This window comes from Phacochoerus africanus, chromosome 6 (genome assembly GCF_016906955.1).
Source record: "Phacochoerus africanus isolate WHEZ1 chromosome 6, ROS_Pafr_v1, whole genome shotgun sequence".
In the NCBI taxonomy this organism is placed as follows: Eukaryota; Metazoa; Chordata; class Mammalia; order Artiodactyla; family Suidae; genus Phacochoerus; species Phacochoerus africanus.
In genome coordinates, this window is record NC_062549.1 from 124,697,964 (window position 1) to 124,725,845 (window position 27,882).

General features: G+C 42.7%; 2 protein-coding genes and 2 non-coding genes across 9 annotated transcripts in view; 1 reads left to right on the forward strand and 3 right to left on the reverse strand.

Moving 5' to 3' along the window:
* DIPK1A (divergent protein kinase domain 1A) overlaps window positions 1-18,262 on the forward strand; it is a 128,854-nt gene extending 110,592 nt beyond the window's left edge. For all 5 annotated transcript variants that reach the window (XM_047785296.1, XM_047785292.1, XM_047785295.1 and 2 more), the window contains 3 exons: window positions 8,214-8,321; window positions 15,750-15,926; window positions 17,403-18,262. In XM_047785296.1, the coding sequence (XP_047641252.1) occupies window positions 8,214-8,321; window positions 15,750-15,926; window positions 17,403-18,215 (1,098 nt within the window). In that variant the 3' untranslated portion in view covers window positions 18,216-18,262. The remainder of the gene's footprint in view (window positions 1-8,213; window positions 8,322-15,749; window positions 15,927-17,402) is intronic.
* A 435-nt stretch (window positions 18,263-18,697) lies between these two features.
* Window positions 18,698-27,673, reverse strand: RPL5 (ribosomal protein L5). Of its 2 annotated transcripts, none has more exons than XM_047785299.1 (8): window positions 27,553-27,673; window positions 26,385-26,454; window positions 26,179-26,294; window positions 25,040-25,174; window positions 23,604-23,806; window positions 21,358-21,535; window positions 20,530-20,614; window positions 18,698-19,980 (listed from the first exon to the last, which is right to left on the reverse strand). In XM_047785299.1, the coding sequence occupies exons 1-8, from the start codon at window positions 27,553-27,555 to the stop codon at window positions 19,793-19,795; spliced, it is 978 nt and encodes a 325-aa protein (XP_047641255.1). In that variant the 5' UTR covers window positions 27,556-27,673; the 3' UTR covers window positions 18,698-19,792. The 2 variants fall into 2 exon arrangements, with proteins under 2 accessions (XP_047641255.1, XP_047641253.1); XM_047785297.1 differs by having other exon boundaries at window positions 20,530-20,617.
* On the reverse strand, window positions 20,313-20,444 carry LOC125130160 (small nucleolar RNA SNORA66). The gene has a single exon (XR_007135661.1). It is a non-coding gene; the product is annotated as a small nucleolar RNA SNORA66 (small nucleolar RNA).
* Window positions 21,605-21,700, reverse strand: LOC125130158 (small nucleolar RNA SNORD21). The gene has a single exon (XR_007135659.1). It is a non-coding gene; the product is annotated as a small nucleolar RNA SNORD21 (small nucleolar RNA).
* Window positions 27,674-27,882: the final 209 nt, after the last annotated feature.

Genomic DNA, 27,882 nt, shown 5'->3' on the forward strand with positions numbered 1-27,882 from the left:
GCACAGACGCTCCCTCGAACTTGAGAACCTCTGCTGGGAGATGATCAGCTCGGAGTCCCTCCCTGAAGATAAAGGTTATGGCTTCAGCTGGTTCTGATACCGTCTTTGTGAATGAGTAGGAATATCTCGTACTTCAGCCAGTCCCCATTTCTTATTTCACCACCAGTCCTTCCTTTCTGAAATCATCATGCTATTTAACTAGCCACAGATTTCACTAGTCAAATCCTAGTTTGCTAATTAACAAAATCTCAGAAATGGACCAGTCTTTATCAAGATATGGGTAACCGAAGCACTTCGAGGAGCTGCCTCTGGAGCATGGGTTTCCTGACTGCGTCACGAGAACCCCAAGCGTCTGTGCATCCCTGCTTAGCCTATTAGAGGCACCTAGGCTGTGAACACACAGACACACACACATCACGCTGTGTGTGCCGAAGTTCTGAAGTAAATTACAGACATGATAACAGAAGGGAAGGAAGGAAAGCAGAGAGGGTTCGTGTGTGTGTGTGTGCGCGCGCGCAGATAGGAAAAGAGACTGGGTGGGTTGCGCACTGTTATTGGCTGGGAGAAGTTAGGAAAGAGAGTGAGAGGTTGAAGATATGGTCAGAGTGCGGAGAATGGTGACGTGGATTTAAAATAGCTGATATAGAGAATGGGCAAGCGTGCTAATTAGAGTAGAGACTTGGAGAATTTTCAGGAATTAAGGACTCAACTATGGTGCGTTTTCCTAAGTAAGAAGAAATTGATAAGACTGTCTTTAGAACATGAAGCTTAGAAAATTATTTCAAACCTAGTACTATACATCTGCTCATCGCTATCACCCATTGTGGTACAGTTTCCATAGTTCATGAAACGCCTTCAGCGTGAATGGGTTTTGTAAAATTTAGCTGAAGAGCGCCATCTTCTGGTCCTATGAGGTATGTGCAAGCAAAGGGGGTAATACAGTAGAATCACAGCAGTAGTAAAATCTTTGTCGTTTTCTGCTGCGTATTGTAAACTTGAATATTTTTTATAGACTCTGTGCCCTAGTTAGAAAGTCAGATTGCTGATGGGGATTATAGTTTGTGTGTGCGGCCATGCCTGAAAAAAAGACAAAACAAAAAAACAAGACAGCATGTGGCCAACCATCCTTTTCATAGAAGCATGTGGGAAATTTGCTCTTGGTTTGTGATGGAAGCCACAAGTTGAAGAGCCTGTTCTTGTGACTACCTCTTTGATGCAGGCTTGGCTTGGAGCCTTTGCTCAAAACAAGACTGTGATTCTTGTAGCTGAATGCCAGACTTGTCTTCACTGTTTCACTGTTTACTAATAAGATACGGGTTTGTCCTTTTTTTTTTTTTTTTTAATGTTTTACATATTATGGAAGAGCATTCATTTTATCCTCCATGATGTTTTAGAATCAAAACCTCTATAATCTTCAGGGTGATTCTTTCAGTAGACATTTATTAGACACTTCAAGACCAAGCTCTAGAGGGAAGGGCAGGTGCAGAGATGACTGGGACCACGTCTCTGCCTTCACATCATCTCACTTTGTACAACAAAAGATAACATGAATGCAAATGATGTTAGATTTAGAAACGCAGGGAAAGAAGGGAGGAGAATATAGGCTCAGATGGGACTTCCTGTTGTGGCTCAGCAAGTTATGAACCCAACTGGTATCCATGAGGATGTGGCTCAATCCCTGGCCTTGCTCAGTGAGTTAAGGATCCGGCGTTGCCGTGGCTGTGGTGTAGGCCGGCAGCTGCAGCTCCAATCAGCCCCTAGTCTGGGAGCTTCCAGGTGCCCGCAGGTGCGGCCCTAAAAAAGCAAAAAAAAAAAAAAGAGAGAGAGAGAGAAAGAGCATATAGGCTCAGAAAAGAAATAATACAGCTTTCAGGATTATTCATTGGAAGATGGGTGTTGTAGAAAAGGGCGCTGTTTAAATCTGGACCTGAGGCAGAGCTAAAGATCAGGCCAGTTGCAGCAGGGAGCTCTGTTCTTGCTATTGCAGGAGTTGTTCATAGCGGTGTGCCCTGTTTCTAGATAAAAACCCAGGAGGCACTTCATTCACCCTGTCCATCCAACCACCGCTCTTTATATATCTTCGATGATATGCAAGTCCCAAGGGAACAAAAATGAAAGTCCTGGCATCATTTGGAGCTGCTTGTTCAGAGGGCACGTGTGACAGAGTCCTGTGGCAGGAGCACTGGGGACAGGCATCCGACCCCTCCACTGTCAAACCTGCTCTGCCTGTTGCTCTCCAAAATAAGTCATCCCGGCTCTTTTACTTCAGCGGTTAAAAGCACAGGCTCGGGAGTTCCCGTCGTGGCGCAGTGGTTAACGAATCCGACTAGGAACCATGAGGTTGCGGGTTCAGTCCCTGCCCTTGCTCAGTGGGTTAACGATCCGGCGTTGCCGTGAGCTGTGGTGTAGGTTGCAGACGCTGTTCGGATCCCGAGTTGCTGTGGCTCTGGTGTAGGCCGGTGGCTACAGCTCCGATTGGACCCCTAGCCTGGGAACCTCCATATGCCGCGGCGCTGCGGCCCAAGAAATAGCAACAACAACAACAACAACAAAAAAAAAAAAAAAAGCACAGGCTCAGGGGCAGACTGGGCTCCAGGGGCATCACTAACCTGCTCTGCAAGTTTCTTAACTCCTTTGTGGCCTTTCTTGCCTCAGTTCCTTTCAACAATGATATGGAAATAATAATACCTCTTTCATAGGGAGGTTGCGAGGATCAAAGAGAAATACATGAAAAGTTCTTAGAAGAATGTTGACCTATAGATAACAGGATGACAAGCACCTGTCTACCTACCGTCTGTGTAACAGACTTTAACCTTTTGCCATATTTGCTTCATTTTTTTATTGGCTGAGCCTACAGCATACAAAGGTTCCCTGGCCAGGGATCAAACCAGCGCCATAACCCCAGATCCTTCACCCACTAGGATCTAGGGAACTCCCTGAATTATTAAAAATTTTGTTCGTCTTATTCAGATTTTTTCTGTTTCTTCTTGCATCATTTTTCAGTTTTTTTAGAAAAATAGCTCATTTAAAATGTATTGCCATGGAGTTGTTTCTGCTGAGCCAGGACGGGAACTCCTGATCTTTTTTTCCATTAATTTCTGCTGCTTTTTTTTCTTCTCCTACTTCTTTTGGGGGTTTATTTTCTTATTGCTATCATGGGAATTTTAAAAAAAAAATCTTTCGTTGAGTGCATATTTCAGTCCTTTATTTTTTCGTCATTGCATTTAAAACTGTAAGTTTTCCTCTAAGAACTGCTTCAGCTGCATCCCACGTTTTCGTGTGTATACCTTTGCTGTTGTTCAGTTCTAAGTACTCTGAGTTTCCATTGTGATTTCTCCTGTAACACCCAAATTACTTAGTGATGTGATTTTTAGCTTCCAAAGATGTCAGTGTCTATTTTTACATTATTTATTGTTGATTTCTAATTTACTTGTGGTTAGCAGATTGGTCTATGCAACCTTAAATCCTAGAGTTCCTGTTGGGGCGCGGCAGAAACAAATGTGACTGGTATCCATGAGGACGTGGGTTTGATTCCCGGCCTCACTCAGTGGGTCGGGAATCCAGTGCTGCTGTTGGCTGTGGTGTAGGCTGGCAGCTATAGCCCTGATTCAAGCCCTAACCTGGGAACTTTCATATGCTAGCAGCACGGCCCTAAAAAGCAAAAAAATAAAATAAATCACATCAAATCCTTAGAAACTCAAAACCATACCTGCAGGAGGTTTTACTCCTGAGTGAACTCCTGCTACCTTTGCCGCAGTGAAGAAACATGCCAATGCAATTGCTGCCCATCTGCTCCCCAGCAGAGACACCAGATGGGTCTGCGTTTCCTAAACCTCCGTAGAAGCTGACCTGAGGAAGAAAATACTGAGCATCTCTCCATGTAATGCTCCCCAAACTTGAGTCCCAGGAGCTAGATCGCTCTGCTCCTCTTCAGAAGATGAAGCCTAATATTTCTGATTACACCCAGGTCTAAAGGAGAAAGGAGGCCGGTCCAGGGCTCACCCAGGCGCCTCCGCTGGTGACAGCTGAAGGGCAGCAGCTCCTAGGTGTTGGTACTTACCTATCATGTGGCAGGACTCTCCATCCTTATCCTCAGAGCAGGTGATGATGGGGGGCCCAGTGGGCAGGTCTGAGGAGCCTGTGCCTGGCCTCTTGAAACCCTGAGCAATTACCAGAGTCCACGGTGCTTTGGTTATTTCCTTGGGATCATGAAAAATGTAAGCTCCCCCAAATGAAGGGCCCAAGAAATTATCCTCACTGCCTATCCTACGCAAGAGGAAGCCCAGCCATTGTGGGCCCTCTGATAGGTTGCATTGTCCCGGAGCCAGAGGCAGGCAAGACTGATCTGTGAGCAGCATCATGTCATCAGCATCATGTCAACCAGACAGACAGGGAAAATTCTGGGAAAGAGAGAGAAAAAAAAAAGTGGAGTTCCCGTCGTGGCTCAGTGGTTAGCAAATCCGACTAGGAACCATGAGATCGCAGGTTCAATCCCTGGCCTCGCTCAGTGGGTTAAAAGATCCGGCGTTGCCATGAGCTATGGTGTAGGTCACAGACATGGCTCGGATCCCGATTTGCTGTGGCTGTGGTGTAGGCCGGTGGCTACATCTCTGATTCGACCCCTAGCCTGGGAACCTCCATATGCCGTGGAAGCAGCCCAAGAAATGGCAAAAAGACAAAAAAAAAAAGTAATTGCCAAAACCAGGAAAGAGCAAGAATATCTAAAGTAGAGAATGGGAGCTGACGATCAGAGGAATTCTCTCAGTTACAGGAACATAGCCTTTATTTTTATTTTATTTTGGTTAATTCCTTCTTTCTGCTTTCTTTAGATTTTTTAATAATTCCTTGATTTTTAAAATTGTTTTGTTCTTTGTTGTTTATTCATGTAATTAAGATTTTGCATTCTTCTCTAGTTTTTAAATTTATCGTTACTTTTAGCTTTGTTTCTGATGTGTTTTTTATTAAAGTATAGTTGAGTTACACTGTTGTGCCAATTTCTGCTGTACAGCAGAGTGACCCAGCCATACATATATATATACATTCCCGTTCTTACATTATCTTCCATCCTGGCCTGTCCAAGGAGACTGGATAGAGTTCCCTGTGCTGTACAGCAGGACCGCATTGCTTATCCATTCTAAATGGAATAGTTTGCATCTGCTAACCCCAAACTCCCTGGCCCCCCCACACCATCCCCCGCCCCCTCGGCTACCACCATGAGTTTGTTTCTTTTCTGTAGATGGGTTCCTTTGTGCCATATTTTAGATGCCACATATGCGATATCATGTATTTGTCTTTCTCTTTCTGACTTATTTCATTAACATGAGAATCTCCAGTTGCCTCCGTATTGCTGCAAATGGCATTATTTCGTTCTTTTCATAGCTGAGCAGCATTCCATTGCACACGTGTTACCACATTTTCTTCCAGTATACTTTTAAAATTATTATTATATCTTTTCTTTCCCAGATGCTTAAAATTTCAATTTAGGCTTCCTCTTTGACTCAGTAATTAAGAGAACATTTAACATTTTCCAGATTTGGGGGGGTTAATTTCAGGTTTTATCATGTTGGGTATCGTATTCATTAACACAGAATGCTGTCTCTGCCGCGTCTCCTTAGAATATGCAGGGGTTTGGGTGAATTTTGTGAATGTCACGTGGGTATTTGAAGCGTCTGTTCTCTGTTCTCAGGGCACTTAGACCTACCGTATTAGTCAGATGGTTTTGTTCGTCTTTATTTTTGTGTGTGTAAACTTCTTTATTTGTCATGGATAAGAAAAGTAGTAAGGGTTTCCTACTTTTTTTTTTTTTTTTTTTGTCTTTTTGCTATTTATTTGGGCTGCTCCCGCGGCATATGGAGGTTCCCAGGCTAGGGGTCGAATAGGAGCTGTAGCCCCCGGCCTACGCCAGAGCCACAGCAACTCGGGATCCGAGCAGCGTCTGCAACCTACACCACAGCTCACGGCAACGCCGGATCCTTAACCCACTGAGCAAGGGCAGGGACCGAACCCGCCACCTCATGGTTCCCAGTCGGATTCGTTAACCACTGCGCCACAACGGGAACTCCAGGGTTTCCTACTTCTAACGTCTTTGTATTTATTTCTTTTTCTATTTCTTATACATTTCACTTAATGAATTTTGATCCTACCTTATAAAAATGCATGACAGTAATATTATAATACCTTCATGGTGGATGATATGTTTTAACATTATTAAGAACTCTTTTTTTGCCTTATCCTCCCCCGCCCCCCAGATTCACCCGTGTCTTGTGTAAAATTGTGGCTTAACTTTTTTCCTTGCATTTGGCTGTATACCTGTACCATCTTTTATTTTCAACTTTTTGGCCACATTTTTCTGAGGATATTTCTCTTACTTTAGATGAGTTCATTCCATTGATATTTATAGATGTGTCTTCATTCCGTATCACATTGTATGACCTACTTTTTATTTTTAAGGAGTCATTTGGTGTGCATCTTTCTCTAGAGGGTATATATTTCTTTAATTTGTTCTATGCATATTCTTTTTGATAATTTAGGAAGGCTTATATTCTGATTTTAGCTCCTCTGGTAGTCACCCTTATACTTTTAACTTTTAAAAATATACTTTATCCTCTATTTCTTTAGACTATATCTATACATTCCCTACTACAAGCAGTTACAAAATTATTATAGTTCCATTCATCCCAACCTCTTTATTCCATCGCATTTGAATTATATTAGTAGTAGTTCTTCATGTCATCATCCCTATACTTTCAAATATACTTCTATCTCTGTTATTTGATTTATAAATATAAATATTATCTTTTGACCTTGGATATTAAAGACAAGGAAATCAAAATCCTTTTGCCACCTCTCATCTTCTCACATCTCCCCTTCCTGGTTTTTGTTCATTCTATTACTTTTACTGGTGTAGTTTAGAATATCAGCATTCTGACCAGTATCGTGGTGATTAAGAGAATGAGCTCAGCTTCCTAGGTTGGAATCCCTGGGCTTTTTATCACTTTGTAGCTTGAGAACGTTACTTAATAGCTATTTCTGTTTCCTTGTTCTTACAATGGATGTAACAATAGGCTCTGCCTCACAGGGGTGATGTCCTGATAATAAAAGTGTAGCACTGAGGAGTTCCCTAGTGGCACAGTGGGCTAAGGATCCAGTGTTGTCACTGCTGTGCCTCGGGTCGCTGCTGTGGTGCAGGTTTGATCCCTGGCCTGGAACGTCCACATGCTATGGTGCAGCCAAAAAAAGTATAGCACTGACTGCAACAGTGCCTGTCACATAGTGAGCATCCAGTAACTACCAGATGCTATACGAACAGTTATTATGAAGTAGTTTCCCAGGGCTGTTTTCATCCCCGTCCTGCATTTCAACTGGCTTCCATGCTCAGTTTCTCTGTTCATCTCTTGGTTGGTTAAAATTCATTCTCTAATAGTTCTTTAGGAGCTACTAATGGGAATTCTATCTTCTGATTTTTACATGTTCAAAAACATTTGATGTCTTTTACTTGAAAGGAAGTTTGGCCATGTAAAATAATAGCCAATAATAGCTAATGTTGTGCCCTTAATAAAATCATCTATCCTCATTAGACCGTTATACCTCATAATAATGCTATAAATCAAGTACTGTTTGCACTTCCTTTTTACAGATGAAACAGTTAGGACACAGGCAGGTCAAGCTTTGCTGACATTGCAGCACTGTTACCTACCCTTGAATGTAGCTGTGGAGAAATCTGGGGCCAACATGATTTATTTCCCCCTTAAAAGTGTCTTGATCTTTTTGCCTGGATGCTCAGAGGATTATATTTTTTCAAGTTCAGTAAAATTCAGTGGGATATGTCACGATGATCATTCTGTGTCAGTTTCCTTGGGACATTGTGTGTCCTTTCAATCTGTAGATTAAAGTGTTCTTTCGGGAGTTCCCGTCGTGGCTCAGTGGAAACGAATCCTGACTAGTATCCCTGAGGATGTAGGTTCAGTCAATCCCTGGCCTTGCTTAGGGGTTAAGGATCCAGCGTTGCCCCAAGCTGTGGTGTAGGTCACAGAGGTGGCTCAGATCCCACGTGGCTGTGGCTGTGGTATAGGCTGGCAGCTGTAGCTCCGATTGGACCCCTAGCCTGGGAACCTCCATGTGCCTCGGGTGCGGCTATCTCTTTCTGACCTCCTCATTATTTTCTTCTTATGGACATTATCCTATTAACTCCTGTTTTATTTCCTGGTTTTTAGTGTGACAAATACAAGACTGGCGTGATTGATGGGCCGGCATGTAATAGCCTTTGTGTTACAGAAACTCTTTACTTTGGAAAATGCTTATCTACCAAGCCCAACAATCAGGTATGGACATTATTTTTTTTTAAGATTTTTATTTTTTCCAGCATAGTTGGTATATAGTGTTGGTCAATTTTCTATTATACAGCAAAGTGACCCAGTCACACATACATATATACATTCTTTTTTCCCATATTATCACGCTCCATCACAAGTGACTAGATATATATAAAATAAAACAAAGAAACAAAAAACAAGTGACTAGATATAATTCCCAGTGCTGTACAGCAGGATCTCATTGCTTATCTATTCCAAATGCAATAGTTTGCATCTCTTAATCCCAGATTGCCAGTCCCTCTCACTCCTTCCCCCTCCCCCTTGGCAACCACAGATCTGTTCTCCAAGTCCATGATTTTCTTTTCTGTGGAAAGGTTCATTTGTGCCACAGATTCCAGATGTAACTGAAATCATATGGTATTTGTCTTTCTCTTTCTGACTTACTTCACTTAGTATGAGAGTCTCTAGTTCCATCCGTGTTGCTGCAAATGACATTATTTTGTCCTTTTTTTTATGACTGAGTCATATTCCATTGTGTATGTATACCACATCTTCTTAATCCATTCATCCATCAGTGGACATTTAGGTTATTGCTGCGTCTTGGCTGTTGTGAATAGCGCTGCAGTAAACATACAGGTGCATGTCCCTTCCAAGGAACGTTTCCTCCAGATGCATGCCCGAGAGCGGGGTTGCTGCGTCATGTGCTAGTTCTATATGTAGTTTTCTGAGGTACCTCTAAGATACGGACATTATGAATAAACATTCCCCATTTAGGATGCACTCTAATTTTAACTTGAACAAAATTAAACCATTGCTAAAAGAATTCTTGAACTTTAGGGCATCTTAAATCCTTCAATTTTGTGTGCTTTGATTCACGCATCCAACAGATGTGTCTTAATCCCCTATTCCCAGCATATTCCAGACACTGTTTCCGTGATTAGGAAAACAGTGGGGCTCAAGATAGGTAAGATTACTTCCCTAGGGGCTCACATGACCGCAGAGGGGCGGGGAACGTAAACAGTTGATAGAGAAATAAATAAGCAAGGTAGTTACAGAATGTGGTGGGTTTTATGTAGGCTGGACGCAGAGTGAACTGATGGGAGATGCGGGGCGTGGAGATGGTAGAGACGTGCTTCGGGAAAGGTGCTCGGGGGAGGTTAAAAAAGGTTCCCGGCGTGGCCCAGTGGTTAGCGAGCCCGACTAGTATCCGTGAGGTTGCGGGTTCCATCCCTGGCCTCGCTCAGTGGGTTAAGGATCCCGAGTTGCCGTGAGCTGTGGTGTAGGTTGCAGACGTGGCTCGGATCCCGCGTTGCTGTGGCTCTGGTGGAGGCCGGCGGCTGCAGCTCCGATTCAACCTGTAGCCTGGGAACCTCCATATGCCACGGGTACGGCCCTAAAAAAGCAAAAGGCAAAAAAACCCACAAAAAACAGAAAGAGTGGTCAGGGAAGACTTTTCTAAGATAAAATTTGAGCTTATACCTGAAAGAAGAATTAAACTACCGACATGAGCAGAGGACAAGCTGAGCCAAATCGCAAAAGAGGAACAATAAATAGCTAATAAGCATAATGAAAAATATGTTCTACCTCACCTGTCATCAAAGAAATATAAATGAAAACAACAGGACACTGTCGAGCTAGAAGAAAATTCAACAACACGTCAACACCGGTTTTCCATGGATAGCGGAAGATTGCATGATTTTTATGTTCATCTCTTTTCTCTGTATTCTTTCAAAATTTCCCATACAAATACACATTCCTCTTACAGAAATTTAAAATTTAAATTTAAGTGTAAAATCCCACATGTACGAGGATTTCTGAAATAAAGTCCAGTACTCAAGGATCTGCCGCGTGCTGGGTGCTGCTTGGGGCACTGAGACTGGGAACAAGACAGACCGAGCCTGCGGCCTCCGGGGCCTGATGCTTCGTGTGAAAGAAGACAGATGGCAAAAGAATCAGCACAGACGTCAGGTCACTTATATCCGTGCTAAGGGCTGTGACGGAAGGAAAACGGGGTCATGGGTCAGAGAGGGACCTGCGATGGACGCGGGCTCCAGTCCGGGAGGCCTCGGGGAAGGCCTGCCTAAGGTGCCCTCGGGGCTGGAACAAGGACGGTGAAGGAACCCGCCACCCGAGGACCGAAGAGAGTACGTTCAGGGCCGGGCTGCGGAGACCCGGGTCGCCGGTAATGATGCACCCGGAGAAGCAGGCCGGCGCGGGAGAAGCCCAACAGGCAATGGAAAGGGCTTGGCACTTGCTTCTCATTTTAATTGGAGGATTTGAAGCAGAGGAGTGATTAATATTATTACTAATTCCTATGGTCGTATTTGCTTTATACACACAAGCAAGCGGAGACTGCCGGCGTTCACACGTGTCGCCTTGGACGTGTGGCTTCCCTTCTCTCTGTTCCAGTTTCCCTATCAGTAAAAGCAGGGTGGTGTTAGCATCTGCTGCGTAGGGTTGTTACAGGGAATAAGATAATCAAATACATTAGACCATAGCACGTAGTAAGCACCATGTAATGCTAGTTTGATAAATAACTAGATAGTTAATAGCAGCTAATTCTGGGAATTAGGGAATTGGACAGAGAAACTTCCCTTTCATCTTTCAAAGTGTGATTTGACTTTTAAAAATTATATGTATAGCCGTAAACGTTTACATTAAGAAATAAGAAAGATCTCAAACGGTCGCACTTTACAATGTACAGAATTAGAAAATAAAGACCAAATGAAACCCAAACCTGGCAGAAGAAAGGAGATAATACAGATGACAGCAGAGATCAAGGAAACAGAGAAAAGAAAAACAATACAGAAAGTCACTGAAAACCGGAAGTTGGTTCTTTGAAAAGGTCAACAACAAAATTTGCCAAACCTTTCGCTAGATGGACTGAGAAGGAGAGAGGACTGAAAACGAGCAACATCAGAAATGAAGCAGGGACACATCACCACTGGTTCTTTATAAGTAAAAAAAGGTTACATGAGAGCACAATGAACAGTTGTACACCAACAAATTGGATAATCTAGATGAAATGGAGAAACCCCTAGAAGCACAAAACCTACTAACATAGAAAATCTGCATAGACCTAAACTAGGAAGGAGATCGAATCAGTAATCAAGTCTCCCAGGAAGAAAAGCCCTGGACCTGTGGGCTTCACTGGTAAATTCTACCAAACATTTAAAGAAGAACTATCACCAATCCTTCTTAACTTTTGATAGTTCGATCTGTGAAAATGATCAGTGTTAATACTCCACGTTCACAGAATGAAGGAGGAAGAAAAGCATCATCACAACTGATGCAGAAAAAGCATTTGACAAAATTCATGATAAAAACACGCAATAGGAGAGGTCCCATTGTGGCTCAGCGGGTTACAAACCCGACTAGTATCCATGAGGATTAGGATTTGGTCCCTGGCCTCACGCAGTGAGTCAAGGATTACTGTGGCTGTGGTGTAAGCCGGCAGCTGCAGCTCTGATTCGACCTCTAGCCTGGGAACTTCCATAGGCTGTGAGTGCAGCCCTAAGAAGACAAAAAACAAAAACAAAAACAAAACACTCTACAGGAGTTCCCTGGTTAAGGACTAGTCCCCTTAGCCTAGCAGGTTAAGGATCCAGTGTTGTCTTGCTGTGGCAAGGGTTCGATCCCTGGCCCAGAAACTTCCACATGCCATGAGTGCAGCCAAAAACAGAAACAAACAAACAGCAACAACAAAACAACACTCAACAAACTAGGAATAGAAAGCAACTGCCTCAACATACTGGAAACCCTTGTATGAAAATCCCACAGCTAACCTCCTGCTCGGCGGTTATAGACTGAAAGCATTTCCTGTAAGATTGGGAACAAGGCAAGGATGCCCACTCTCACCACGTCTATTCAGCGTCCTACTGGAAATTCTGTCCAAGTCAGTTAAACAAAGAAAAGCATCCAAATGGGAAAGAAAAAATAAAATTACCTCTGTTGACAGATAGTATGATCTTAGCTGTAGAAAAACATAAAGATTCCACAAAAAATTATTAGAGCTTATAAAATGAATTGAGTGAACACACAAAAATCAGTTGCACTTCTGTACAATAACAATGAAGAGTCCAAAAAGGAAATTAAGAAAACCATTCCAGGAGTTCCCGTCGTGGCGCAGTGGTTAACGAATCCGACTAGGAACCGTGAGGTTGCGGGTTCAATCCCTGCCCTTGCTCAGTGGGTTAACGATCCGGCGTTGCCGTGAGCTGTGGTGTAGGTCGCAGACGTGGCTCGGATCCCGCGTTGCTGTGGCTCTGGTGTAGGCCAGTGGGCTACAGGTCCAATTTGACCCCTAGCCTGGGAACCTCCAAGAAATGGCAAAAAGACCAAAAAAAAAAAGAAAAGAAAACCATTCCATTTCCCGTAGCATCAAAAAGAATACTTAGGAGTTAATGTAACCAAAGAGGTGACAGATGTATACAATGAAAACTTCAAAGCATTGCTGAAAGAAATTAAAAACACAAACAAATGGAAACACATCCCATGTTCATAGATTGAAAGACTTAATATTTTTAAGATGTTAAAATTACCCAGTGTGATCTACAGATTCAGTGTAATTGCTAGCAAATTCCCAATGACAATTTTTGGCAGAAAACCCATACTAAAATTCGTGTGGAGTCTCAAGGGACGGTATACAGCCAAAACGCGATTGACAAAGAACTGGAAAGCTGGAGAATTCACTTCTTCATTTCACACCTTTCTGTAAAGCTGCAGTGATCGATACGGTACTAGAATTAGGACAGACATACAGAACAATGGAGTAGATTAGAGAGCCCAGAAATAAGCCCTCACATATATGGTCAAATGATTTTTAACAAGGACATTAAGACCATTCAGTAGGAAAGGACTGTCTTTTCAACAAATGGTTCTGGCAAAACTGGATATGCACACGAAGAAGAATGAAGTTAGACCCTTACCTAACACCATACACCAAAATTTAAGTCAGATGGATCAGATCAAAGATCTAACGGTAAGAACTAAAACTGTAAAACTCTTAGATGAAAACATAGGGCAGAAACTTCATGGGATTGGACTTGGCAATGATTTTTTGCATGTGACTCCAAAGCCAGAGAGAACAAAAGAAAAAATTTAGAGTAAATGTACTTCATGAAAATTTTTAAATTTCATGCCTCAAAAGACAGTATTAATAGAGTAAAAAAGGAGTTCCTACTGTGGCCCAGCAGCTTAAGAACCTGACATTGTCCCTGTAAAGATGTAGGGTAGATCCCTGGCCTCGCTCAGTGGATTAAGGATCCAGTGTTGCCATAAGCTGCAGTGTAGGTTGCAGATGCAGCTCAGATCCTGCATTGCTGTGGCTGTGGTATAGGCCGGCAGCTGTAGCTCCAATTCAGCTACTGGCCCAGGAACTTCCATATGCTGTGGGTGCAGCCATAAAGTGAAAAAAAAAAAAAAAGAGTAAGAAAGAAACACAGAATGGGAGAAAATATTTGCAAATCATATGTCTGATAAGGGATTAATATCCAGAATATATAGAGGACTCCTAAAATACAACAATTAAAAAAAAAAAGATGCATTCAGAAATGGGCAAAGGACTTGAGACATTTGTAAAAAAAAAAAAAAAGATATACATATGCCCAGTAAGTACATGAAAAGATGCCCAGCATCACTGATTATTAGGGCCATGGCGTGGGTGTGTTCCCTGGAAAGGCCCAGGAACTTTCACATGACGTGGGTGCAGCCAAAACAAAAAACAGAAAAGAACAAACAGGAAGGAAATTCTGACACTACAATATGGACAAACCTTGAGCATATTAGGAAATAAGCCAGTCACAAAAGGACAAATTCTATGTGATATCACTTATATGAGATACCCAGAGGAAGTAGCCAAACTCATAAAGGCAGGAAGTACGCTGGCAATGGCAGGGCTGGGAGGAGAGGGGGTTCTTGCTTAGTGGGCATAGTTTCAGCTTTACCGAATGAAAAGAGTTCTGGAGGCAGACAGTGCTGGAGGCAGTGGCACAACTTCATGAATCTAATAGCACTTACCTTGATGCTAAAAATGGGAGAGTTGGTAAATAAATGTCCTATTTTTTGATATTTACCACAATTTTGAAAATGGAATAAATTTAACAAAATTGATTATCATGGTCAAAAATATATATTTAGGGAATTCCCTGGTGGCCTAACAGTTAAGGAGGTGGCATTGTCACTGCTGTGACTCAGGTCACTGCTGTGGTGTGAGTTTGATCCCTCACCCAGGAACTTCCACATGCCTTCAGGCATGACCAAAAATTTTTTTTAAATAAATAAAATATATATAAAATATATATAAATAAAATATATATACAGATGGCCAGCAAACACATGAGAAAATGCTCAACATCGCTGATCATAAGAGAAATGCAAATCAAAACTACCATGAGATACCACCTCACACCAGTCAGAATGGCCATCGTTCATAAGTCCACAAATAACAAGTGCTGGAGGGGCTGTGGAGAAAAGGGAACCCTCCTCTACTGTTGGTGGGAATGTAAACTGATACAGCCACTATGGCGAACAGTTTGGAGATACCTTAGAAATCTATACATAGAACTTCCATATGACCCCACAATCCCCTCTTGGGCATATATCCAGACAAAACTCTACTTAAAAGAGACACATGCACCTGCATGTTCATTGCAGCACTATTCACAATAGCCAGGACATGGAAACAACCCAAATGTCCATCGACAGATGATTGGATTCGGAAGAGGTGGTATATATACACAATGGAATACTACTCAGCCATAAAAAAGAATGACATCATGCCATTTGCAGCAACATGGATGGAACTAGAGAATCTCATACTGAGTGAAATGAGCCAGAAAGACAAAGACAAATACCATATGATATCACTTATAACTGGAATCTAATATCCAGCACAAATGAACATTTCCACAGAAAAGAAAATCATGGACTTGGAGAAGAGACTTGTGGCTGCCTGATGGGAGGGGGAGGGAGTGGGAGGGATCGGGAGCTTGGGCTTATCAGACACAACTTAGAATAGATTTACAAGGAGATCCTGCTGAATAGCATTGAGAACTTTGTCTAGATACTCATGTTGCAACAGAACAAAGGGTGGGGGAAAAAAAATGTAATGTATACATGTAAGGATAACCTGACCCCCTTGCTGTACAGTGGGAAAATAAAATAAAATCAATTAAAAAAAATATATATAAAGGAAATTGTATATAAAATATATATATATAAACATATATATGGGTATGTAATACTTTTATAATTTAAAAAATTAAGGAAAAAAGCTTTGAAATATGATTTCTAATTTACAGTTCAGAAAGTCAGCTGAATCTTGATCTTTTGTTGTTTGTGTGGTTTTTTTTTAGGAGGAGGAGGGCACTAAAAACATCTGGTAGGTTACAGGGTTTTCTACTTGGCCTAACGCATAGCTTGCCGTTCCTTTCCCAGATGTATTTAGGGATTTGGGATAATCTCCCGGGTGTTGTGAAATGTCAAATGGAACAAGCCCTTCATCTTGATTTTGGAGCTGAGTTGGAACCAAGGAAAGAAATAGTGCTGTTTGATAAGCCGACTAGGGGAACTACTGTACAGAAATTCAAAGAAATGGTCTACAGCCTCTTTAAAGTAAGTAGGCGCCTTCGCATGTTGCTGGTGAGAAGCAGGACTCTTGGGAAAGTTGGCGGGACCTCATCCCAAGCCGTAAAAATGATGCTGTTCTTTGCCTTTATGTCAGGGACTCCAGCTTGAGGATGTAATTCAAAGACAAGGAAAAAAAATGTGTGGAGGATGACTAACATTGATTACAGCTAAAATGTCTGGATATGAAAGAGGAGTTAAATAGATGCCCTGCCCTATAGCTTGACGTTATAACTAATACACGCTTTTTAAGGTGAAATAAACGAGTAGACCCTGATTGCAAATTTTTTTAATTTAAAGAACTACTCAAAAGGTTAAATAGAAAGAGTAAAAGATGAAAATACTTACGCCTTTGGAAAGAGTCTTTTCCTCATTTTTAATGCTCTTATATTTTCACTCAAACGCTTTTCTTTGGACAGTTTACGTTTTCAGACTGTTTTATGCCAGAGAACCTTCACAGGGAAATAATTTTTAACCTTCGTTATTGAAACAACACAACTTGAATGAAATGATTGTTAATGTAATAACATTACAAAATAGAAAATAATTTGTAGCTAACCCTTATAATTTTTGGATATAGGCAAATTACACTGAAATGTTGGAGTTCCCATCGTGGTTCAGTGGTTGACGAACCCAACTGGCATCCATGAGGTTGCAGGTTCAATACCTGGCCTGGCTCAGTGGGCTGGGGATGCAGCATTGCTGAAACCTGTGGTGTAGGTCGAAGACGTGGCTCAGATCCAGCATTGCTGTGGCTGTGACATAGACCGGCAGCTGCAGCTGGGATTGGACTCCGAGCCTGGGAACCTCCACATGCTGCGCATGCGGCCATAAAAAAAAAAAAAAAAAAAAGGTGTTCCCGTCATGGCGCAGTGGTTAACGAATCCGACTAGGAACCATGAGGTTGTGGGTTCGGTCCCTGCCCTTGCTCAGTGGGTTAACGATCCGGCCTTGCCGTGAGCTGTGGTGTAGGTTGCAGACGCAGCTCGGATCCCGCGTTGCTGTGGCTCTGGCGTAGGCCGGTGGCTACAGCTCCGATTCAACCCCTAGCCTGGGAACCTCCATATGCCGCGGGAGCGGCCCCAAGAAATAGCAACAACAACAACAACAAAAGACAAAAGACAAAAAAAAAATTACACTGTGATTTTGCAATAAGTATATGAATACAAGAATAATTAATGACTTGGTTAACTGTATCTACAGGGTCTAAGGAGTTACTCCGGCCGTTTCTTAACAGAAAAATATACTTAGCAATGTGGGTTTTACCACAGGTACGTTACCCATAGCTGTGACTCACTTAGCAAGTATTTTAAATATTTGGAAAGGTATTAATTTCCTGTGAGTATTCAGTAGCAAGATTATTACTTAGCATGGTAATCACCCTGTAAAGAAGTCGGTGTGTTTTATATGAGATACTGGCTCTCCACTCCTACTGTATAATTAGCCAAATTCTTGTCTTTACAGGCAAAGTTGGGTGACCAAGGGAACCTCTCTGAACTGGTTAATCTCATCTTGACAGTGGCTGATGGAGACAAAGATGGCCAGGTTTCTCTGGGAGAAGCAAAGTCTGCCTGGGCACTTCTTCAACTAAATGAGTTTCTTCTCATGGTGATACTTCAAGATAAAGAACATACCCCCAAGTTAATGGGCTTCTGTGGCGACCTCTACGTGATGGAGAGTGTCGAATATACCTCCCTTTATGGAATAAGCCTTCCATGGGTCATTGAGCTTTTTATTCCATCTGGGTTCCGAAGAAGCATGGACCAGTTGTTCACACCATCATGGCCTAGAAAGGCGAAAATAGCCATCGGACTTCTAGAATTTGTGGAAGATGTTTTCCATGGCCCCTACGGAAACTTCCTCATGTGTGACACTAGTGCCAAAAACCTGGGATATAATGATAAGTATGACTTAAAAATGGTGGACATGAGAAAAATTGTGCCAGAGACAAACCTGAAAGAACTTATAAAGGATCGCCACTGTGAGTCCGATTTGGACTGTGTCTATGGCACGGATTGTCGAACTAGCTGTGACCAGAGTACAATGAAGTGTACTTCGGAAGTGATACAGCCGAACTTGGCAAAAGCCTGTCAGTTACTCAAAGACTACCTGCTGCGTGGTGCTCCAAGTGAAATCCGTGAAGAACTAGAAAAGCAGCTGTATTCTTGTATTGCTCTCAAAGTCACAGCAAAACAAATGGAAATGGAACACTCTTTGATACTAAATAACCTAAAAACATTACTGTGGAAGAAAATTTCCTACACAAATGATTCCTAGTTCATTTGGACATTGTGACCATTTTAAGAAGCCTAGCATTTCAAAAAGAAAAAAAAAAAAAAAATCTTGAGCCTTTTTTAAAAAATGGCTCGATTCAAACCCTTGCCAGTTACACAAAACTTTTCTCCTCTGGTCCTCAGAAGCCATCATCTTAAAATACATATTGATTGCTGAAGTCTCGGCAGGAGGTAGTGGATCAAAAGGTCCATTGCTTCACTCTGCCCTTTCAAAACCCTGGTACATCTCCTGGTACATTCACTGTTAACTATTTCGACTAATGACCTAAAATAACGCTGTGAAAAGCCTCATTCCATGAACTTCAACAGTGAGACAATTTTGTAGATTTGTTAGCCAAACTGTCAGTGCTGGAAACATTGTGTTTGCATTGAAGCTGTTTGAAAAAAAAACTTTAAAACATAATTTACTAATGTCCTAGCATGGTGAAGTTTGCACATTAACAGAAATTAAGACTGCAAAACAGGTAAATTAAAATTACTCCTTTATAAACAGACGTTGGGTTAATAAGCATGGTTTCTTGTATTATACACTTAGCTCTTGAGACACACTTTATATGGCTTCAGAATGTTTTGAGTGGCTCTGAGCCTCTTAGTGTTCAAAACTTACCAGGAAACACTCTACTTGGCAATGTGTAATGGCCAATTTTAGAGGCTGAATATGGATGAGCTTTTTCAGCAGAGGGTCTTTCAGCCAGCCAACCGGTCCTTCACAGCTTTAGGCCACAGATGCTTACTTTTTTGGCTTTACCTGCGGCAAAGAAAAATTCCTGGGGCCAGGGACAGGGATCAACATAAATCTAAACAACCTGAAGTTGAGCTATGGTGAAGTGGGACATTAAGAGCAGGACTCTTGAAATCATAGAACTATTAATTTTCCATCTTCATACAGTTATTTCCTGCTGGCCAAAGGGCCATTTAAGAGGCATGTAAATTCACCCATCTAATCTTTTTCTCATATAAACTTGATATACAAGGGTTAATACTTGCTCCTCTTCATGTTCGTTCAGATCTGGCCTGTGCCTTTCAACTCCGTAAAATGAGACTCTCTGAGAAAATTCTGGTTGAAGTGAATATATGTTAAAATTATATGGCCTTCATCAGACAGCTCTCAAAAATTAAAGCCATGCGTTAGCATGTTTTGCTTACTTTTTTGGCTTCACCTGCGGCATACAAAAATTCCTGGGGACAGGGATCAAACCTGCACCACAGCAGTGACCCAAGTCCCTGCAGTGACAATGCTGGATCCTTAACCTGCTAGGCCACCAGGTAACTCCCAGTTTTGTTTACTTTAAAATTATGTACACTTTGAAGGTACTTTTCCTTCCCACTCATCATGTGGTTATAATAAATGAATGGAAGAAATATTTCTAGTGGAAGGTTCTGTTGCTTGCCAGACTTTTTAAGGAGAGCTCCACATCATACAAGTCCTGCCAGGAAGAACAGATGCCCAGAAGGAGGTGTGAACTTTTGAGTCAATCAATATGCAAATCATTTTCTGGAAAAAGCTATACTTGTTTCTTGAAGGAAAACAGTCAATTTCAGGTATTTCCCACAGTTTCATTAACAAGAGCTTAACACAAATGGCTTGATTGATACATTTATTAATGTCTTTGAAAAAATCTTCATAGAAAAACTATGGCCTGGTTTATTAGCTCTCAGCAGCCCGTTCCTGAGCTCGAAGGAAGCTTGCTTTCTTCTGAGCAACCCGATCTTTCTTCTGGGCAAGTGACATTTTGGGACGATTCCACCTACAAAAAAGGAGAAAAAAAGGGAATGTAATTTTTTAAAACCATTATCTAAAGAGAACAGAGAATATTTAACTGTGAAAAAAAAAAGCCTTTATAGTGAGATGGAACTCAAATAATCCAAGTTCCAATACATGTGCTTATTTACAATCTTAACCTAACTTTTCCAAGCCCCAACTTTTGTGATATTGTCGTATTACCTCACAGGGCCAAAAATTAAATAAAGCTGTCAGTACAAAGATTAGACTCCTTAAGTTTTATTTGCACCTCCATTCAAAGATCAAAATGTGGAAGACTAATAGAAAGTGACTCTGTTCGTTAGTGACTGTTAGTTACCATGTAGTGGGATGGAAGGAGCCACTGGGTAGTGCCCGCGGCTGATACAGCTCCATCACCACAGTTACTTTAGCAAACCTGGTTCCCCTCACCTCTGCAACATCATGCAGAGCTAGTGATCGAGTTTGCACAACTTCACTCGAGTCTGAGTGAGAACAAGGCAGGAACCCCCTCCCAACCAATTGCTCTACAAAAAAAAAAAAGTAAGACACGTACCTCTTCTTTTAACTTCTTTCTTAGGCTTCTTCTCATACACTGGATTCTCTCGTATCGCAGCATGAGCTTTCTTATACATTTCCTCCATCTGAAACAAAGCAAAGCAAACAGTACTTGGTTTCATTTCATATGCCCTAAAAAACAACATAACATATTGCACTCTACTACTTGCTCTATTCTGTCCTTTTTTAAAGTTTATTTGTTTTATTAAAGTATAGTTGATTTATGATGTTGTATATTTTGTCCTTCTAAGCCAGATTCTCGAAAGGTGCTCAACTAGCTCAATGTTGGTATTTGAATGTAACCTACCTCCTAAGAAATTCTGTTTTTACCATAGGTAATATGAACTGACACTATCCCAAAACATGTAACAACATTCCTCAGGAAGAATGTGCATCCATGTCTAATTCAGCCATACTTGAGTCACTCAAGTTTAGAGCCAACTGATTTCTGTAGAAACACATTTTGTGCTCATTTAAAACATGCTCATGTGATCTCATTCTCTCATTCTCTCATTCCAGTGAGGCCATATGCCAGAGTTTTAGATGTTAAGATGAAGAGTATATGGACCAAAGAGCAATTGCCAAATACACCTCTGTCCTCCCATGTTCCCCCTATTTTTATTTCCCATCAGATATTATCTGATAGGTCTTTTTAACCCAATTTCATTTTAAACTAAGGACTTGGTCTGTCTATACCTATACACATGCCCCTACTCAACTCTTTCACTTAACCTGAAAAAAATTATAGCATGTCCTCACTCAAAACACAAAATAAACCTGGTCCTATGAATTTACCAATACAGGCATTTTTAGTTAAATTTTTTACCATGTCTGGAGTCACGTTGTTCTTTATGTACTGAGAGAACTGTTTCTTGTAAGCATCCTCATCTTCTTCAATCAGGTAACGCATATAATCTGCAACATTCTGCCCCAGGATATGCTTTCGGTGCACTTCAGCATTGAATTCTTTGCTTTCTGAATCATAACCAGGGAATCGTTTGGTACTGAAATAAAGGTTTTATATTTTAGCATACGTTAGTTACAGTCTTTCACTAGCAGGAATTCATTCAGTAGCTGCCATCAGTCCCGTCTTGAAACAAGTAATTGCATCATATGCAACCAAAGGACCAACTACTGACCGCTCAGTTAATGGGATATCATCATCCAGCAGCTCATTTCTCAATTCCAGAATCGAAAATCATGCCACAAGTACTTCTAAAAGCCATTAAATGAACCAAACTCTTTCCATTACTATAAAGTTGGTGCTCCTTCTTTCACAGGAGAGGGTTTCAAAATTACTCCCCCCCAAATCTTCCAATTTCTCATCTCAGTGGTGCCTCAGAGTGCACGGTCATCAGTGATTCATCCATCACATTTAACAGGTGCCCTGCAAGAGACCTGCCGAGACCTCCGCTCCCCAAATACCCCCTTCTCACCCTATGTCATTAAAGTCAGTTCCAGTTAGGTTCTATGTTCCTGCTTACCCCCCCCCCTGCCAAAAAAGGCCGGCCAGGAAAAAAAATTTTGGTTAAATCACCAACCACTAAAATACTCCTGAAAAGCTAATGTTATCCAAAGAAGCTTAAACTATAACCTACTCAACAAAAACCATTAACTCAAACCAAAGGAACAATCAAAACAACCTACTTGGGAGTTCCCGACTACATACATGAGGATTGTAGATTCGATTCCTGGCTTCAGTCAGAGGGTTAAGGAGCTGGCGTTGCCGTGAGCTGTGGTGTAGGTCGCAGATGTGTCTCGGATCTGGCATTGCTATAGCTGTGGTGTAGGCTCGCAGCTCTCCCTCCAATTAGACCCCTAGCCTGGGAACTTCCATATGCCGCCAAATGTGACCCTTAAAAAAAAAAAAACACCCAACCACACCCTACTTATAGAGTTCCCACTAAATAGCACAGTGGGTTAAGAATCAGACTGCAGGAGTTCCCGTCATGGCGCAGTGGTTAACGAATCCCACTAGGAACCATGAGGTTGCGGGTTCGATCCCTGCCCTTGCTCAGTGGGTAAGGATCCGGCGTTGCCACAAGTGGTGTAGGTCAAAGACGAGGCTCAGATCCTGAGTTGCTGTGGCTCTGGCGTAGGCTGGCAGCTACAGCTCTGATTAGACCCCTAGCCTGGGAACCTCCATATGCCGCGGGAGCAGCCCAAGAAATGGCAAAAAGACAAAAAAAAACCAAAAAAACAAAAACAAAAACCAACCAGACTGCAGGAGTTCTGTCATGGTGCAATAGAAATGAATCTGACTAGGAACCATGAGGTTGCAGGTTCGATCCACGGCCTTGCTCAGTGGGTTAAGGATCCGGCATTGCTGTGAGGTCTGGTGTAGGTCACAGACGCAGCGCAGATCTGGCTTTGCTGTGGCTGTGGTGTAGGCTGGCAGTTATAGCTCTGATTAGAGCCCTAGCCTGGGAACCTCCATATGCGGTGGGTGCAGCCCTAAAAAGCACAAAAATTAAAAAAAATAACCCCCCCCCACAACTTATTAGCGTCTAAGAACAGCCTACATGCTTATTTCCACTTGAAAGTTCAGAAATTTGTTGTTTTTCTTAAAGTCTTTCCCCCCAGATTCCACATTTTCCTGTGATTCAGTAAATAAGTTTTCATCTAAATTAAAAAAAATAAGTAAGTTGGTAGCAGTAGTGAAATCAAGTTGTTCACTTCCAACCGAAATTAAGCCATACAAAAAAGGTAGTGGTTTCAAGGCTGGCTCTAATACCTCGGAGTTCTGTGGCACAGGTTAAGGATCGGGCATTACTCTGCAGTGGTTTGGGCTGCTGCTGTGTTTGATCCCTGGCCCAGGAACTTCCACATGCCAAGGGTGCAGCCCCCCAAAAAACAACCTTGGAGAAATCATTTTATCTCTGAACCCCAGACTCGTCTCTTATAAAACATGTTACAGTTCCTTCCCACCCTGGCAGGTTCTTGTTGCACAGTTCCCAGGCACACAGTGATGGCTGCTATTACTTTAACTGGTTCAATTATGTCCACAGCCCCCCATGAGATGGAAGCACAGCAGCCGTGGAATCCAGGCGGAGGCCCTGAACACCCTGTTACCTGTGAGGGATAGACAGGCCTCCATCTACAGCTCCCTTCAGGGCCCCAAAAACTTTGTTTCCAGTAGTCGTCCTGGCAAGCCCTGCATCCAGGTAACAGGTGAAGGCACCAGGCTGACCGTCGATGCTTTCCACATTGTATTCATCTCCAGTCACCTCGACCTGGCCTTCGTAAATCTTGTCCATACCAAACCTATTAAGAAGCTATTAACAAAGAAGCCAGTCTACATACTTGTCCAAATATATTCAAACAACTTTAACAATATCTCAAGAGTCATAACTTTATGACCTGACAAAAAATGTCCTAATTCACTTATCCAATCTACTTTTAAATGCTACAAAAAGAAGTTTGGGACATCCAATTTCACCCACAACTGTAACAACTGTTTAACAGTTTCTGAATCTGCTACACTGTTCATACCTGATTTTTGTAGCAATCAGTTAGGACATACGATACATCAATAAAGGTACCTCCACATTTCTTTAGTCATATGTGGCTATAATTCAACAACTAAATAGTAAATGTTACCAAATGTAGGTTTGTTCAATTCGATTACAGTATTAGGAGTAAGCAGGATCCTGTGGCTCTCCCCATCACTACATCATGTTAGCATGAGCCACTCCTCTGCTGGCACCTATCATCCAGCTAGGGCTTTGCTAGAAGTAAGGCCTCTGCACCCAGCTGCCCTCACGGAAGACAATGCTCCCCACCCAAACATGTTTATAACCAATGCAGATGTGGGCCCCCAACAAAATGATGCATGCTTAACAATTCCACTGCAAAACAAGGTCAGTAACCCAGAAAAAAATAAGGTAAAATGTTCATCTCCTTTCTGTGTGTTACGGGAAATGCTGCCACCCAGTGGCAAAGCTTATTTAAACAAAAATGAATCTCCCCAAAGCCTCCCCTTGCCCCCAAAGCTTAAGGCACGGCTTCTCAAAATGCAGCACGGCACATAAATCACTTGGGCATCGTATAAAAATATAAACTCTGAGGGTCTGGAGTAGAGTCTGCATTTTTAATGATGCTGATGGCCAGAAGATCTACACTTCCGGGTAGACCTGTCCCAACAAGGTAGCACCACCTAGGCACAAATGGCTTTTCAAATTTAAGTTAAAAACAGAGTTCATCAGCACTAGACACATTTCAGTACTCAACAGCTACTGGCTCATCAGATGACAGGCATCCACCACTGCAGAAAATGTTACTGGTCTAAACAGAGCCACCAAACAGGGAAGAAAACAAAAAATGGTTCCCCACATTAGAAAGTGCATGTCTCAACAGTGTATTTACTTATAAAAGCCATTTTCCTTGATGCCGCCCTTTAAGCCCCAGAGCAAAAGCAGGGACTGGTCGTCCCCAAAGCTGCAGGTACCCTACCCAGGTGTGCACATCTTTCCTGGAAACAGCACATCAAAGAGTAATCGTGTACCTACCCTGCGGGCCAGCAGCAGGCCAGTACAATAAGCTGCAGCATAATTTGTCAGGCCGACCTTCACGCCATACTTTGGGAGTTCGTGAGCATAAGCTGCACAAACTATCATATCTCCTTCTATACGGGCATAAGCAATCTACAAATAACAGAAAAACCAGGTCAGTAATCTATTTTCACTGTTTTGAGTACTTGTCCTAAGGGCCTTCTTTTTCAAAGGACTTACTTGGTCAACTACAATAGGTAGCTTTATGAGTCTGTAAATACCTCTGACTATCATCACAGCATCTAAGTTTCAAATTACCACAGACATCAAAGATTAAAATGCCCTCGGAAGAAGTTATACTGTAGTTCCTTACTTCTAAATACTGAAAAGACTCTGAGCTGGTTTAGCTGGTGAATTAAGGAGGCACTAAAGAATCCCTGATTATTTTAAACATCTTTTGAACTAAGCATATCTAAGTCCAAGGACGCTTCAGATACCTAATGTTTAGTCACCTGAGCTTAGGGAAGGAGACTGCCTTCGCAACCCAGAAAACCAAGGAGTGTGCCTGTCCCCTGCAAATTTCAACTACGAAGAGTTTTCCTAGTTGTAACAGCCCAGAAAACTACCTTCTAAGGAGTAAAGAGCCACTTTCTGAAAGTTTTTTACATGGGAGACACTTTCACACGTATTTATTGAAACCTATTTCCAACAATAAGCAGGAAGAATAATCTTAAGAGTCTAATTGAATGTTCTGAACCGCCTCCCTCTTCAAAGCTGTGGGGATGGGGACCCATGACAAGTTCTATTATCCTACTGAACTGCAATGAGCAAACCCTTCTACTTGGCCTCAGATTTATCCTCCTGGCCTCAGGAAAACAGCACAGTACCATAAATTACCTTTCCCAATTAAAAAATGAACAGGAAGAACCTGGATCAAAACTGCCAAACAGCTGATCATCAGAGTATTGTTATGAAGGACCCATTTCCCAGGCCCCAACTTCAGACCTACTACTCACTCTACTATTCCCTGGAATGCCAGGCTCCAGAGGAGCTGGACCTAATCCCTACACATGTTTTGCTTCCCAAGGACCATTTGTTTAGCACAGTGAGGGTGGGACAGGGGTACCATCCGTCACTCAGTCTAGAATACAACTTACCTGACAAATTATATCTCTGTTGGTTACACGAACTATCATCCTGTATTTTGGTGTGTTATACTTATTTTTATCTTGGATGACCAATCGTTTCCGGGCATAGTAATCAGTTTTACCCTCTGAAAGAAAAAAACAATTTAAGAAAGTCTACTCCACTGCCAGAGAAGCAGAAATCGTTTAAACGTGTGAACACAAAAAACTGACCATACCTCGTCGTCTTCTAAATTTCACCTGGTACCTCTTGAAGTAAGCCTTATTCTTGACGACTTTTACAAACCCCTTTAAGAAAAAAGAAATGTTATTAACACTTTGATTGTTTTAGTTTATGCTTTTGACATTTGAGCTGTAACAAAGTAACACTTCAAAATTGAAACTTGCAGTGAATTCTGACAACCACCACTTTTTGTAGAGTCCAGCCTTTATCAAATCAAAGCTCGAGAATCACTTTCCTCTACTTTCCATGGCTCAAAACTTATAGTTTTATAAAGCAGTAAAAATGAGCCAGTGGGGGGAAAATGGAAGGAAACAACAAACACAAACGTAGGCCAATTTCTTAACTTTTGCAAAATACTGCTCAAGACAGCAATCTTGCCAAATGTCTGTTCTTAATACTGTTCCATTTCAAGAATCTAACCTATTTCCCCCTTTATACGAACATTTTTCAAAAGCCTAAGTTACCTGTCACAAAACGCAACTGACCAAGAACTTACTCAGCAATCACTCTGCCGATTAAAACACTGTCCCTCACCTTCTAAAGCCACACCACGCCCGGAAACTCATTAAAACACTGGTGCCACCGACAACCTACAGAAAGGCAGGAGGCACGTACCAAACGAAGTGAGCTTCCTTTCGGGGCCCAGAGACGCCACAGCCTGCCAGCTCTACTGACGGATCTGGGTTAAAAGCCACTTCGGGCCGACAACACAGGCCTTCTGAACGACCTGCGGGGTCCGACGGTCTCCCAGAAAACCCATCAAGCGGTCATGGGGGCGCTGGGTCCGAGGAGCCGCAGCCGGTCTCCACTCAGGCCTCCCCTAGCTCGTCTGAGAATGACTGTCCATGCAACCCGCCCGCCCCGGCCGCCAGCCAGTGCCCCCGCGACACAACTGGCACTAATCCTGCGGCTTGTCTACTAAACTCACCCCTCACCCGCAATCCAGTGCCCCGGTCCCCCTCTCCTGGCACCCCTCCCCCGCACGATTACGCGCCGTGGCAGCCATTAAGGCCACGCTGGGAGCCGCAGCCGGATCACCGCAGAGCCGGCAATCTAATGCCATCCGATCCGTGCGCCGCGCTAGACGGACCCTAAACGGGCCTTGGGACAAGAAGCAGGAACCCCCGTGCCTCCGTAGCCCCGATATCGGGATATCCACTCACCATCCTGCAGAACAGAGCTCCCAATCGGCGGCTTGCCACAGAGCAGCAGGCCTAGCACCGCTCCCGGGGGGGAAAAAGGGCCGCGACCCGCGCGCAGGCGCAGTATGTAGCGCCAGCGATCACGCAAGCTACGTGTGGAAGAGAGATGCGCCGGCCGCCTGGCGTACAGCATGCCGCCCCCTGCTGGGGGGAGGACCGATGCGGGCCTTCGCCTTCCGGGAACCAGTCCTCGAAGTCCCGGGTCCGAAAGCTCCAGACCGGCAGGGGCGGTTGAGCAGCAGCAGGGAGGCTTTCACTTTCCTATGCCGAGAAGTTTCACACCAAACATGC

What these genes read in the sequence shown, in the direction of transcription:
- RPL5 (XM_047785297.1), bottom strand. An exon ending in GAAATTTAGAAGACGACGAG is followed by an intron (nt 26,295 to 26,384) that starts GTATGGTCAGTT and finishes TTTTTCTTTCAG; the next exon opens with AGGGTAAAACTGATTACTAT. An exon ending in GCCTGCTGCTGGCCCGCAGG is followed by an intron (nt 23,807 to 25,039) that starts GTAGGTACACGA and finishes CTTTGTTAATAG; the next exon opens with CTTCTTAATAGGTTTGGTAT.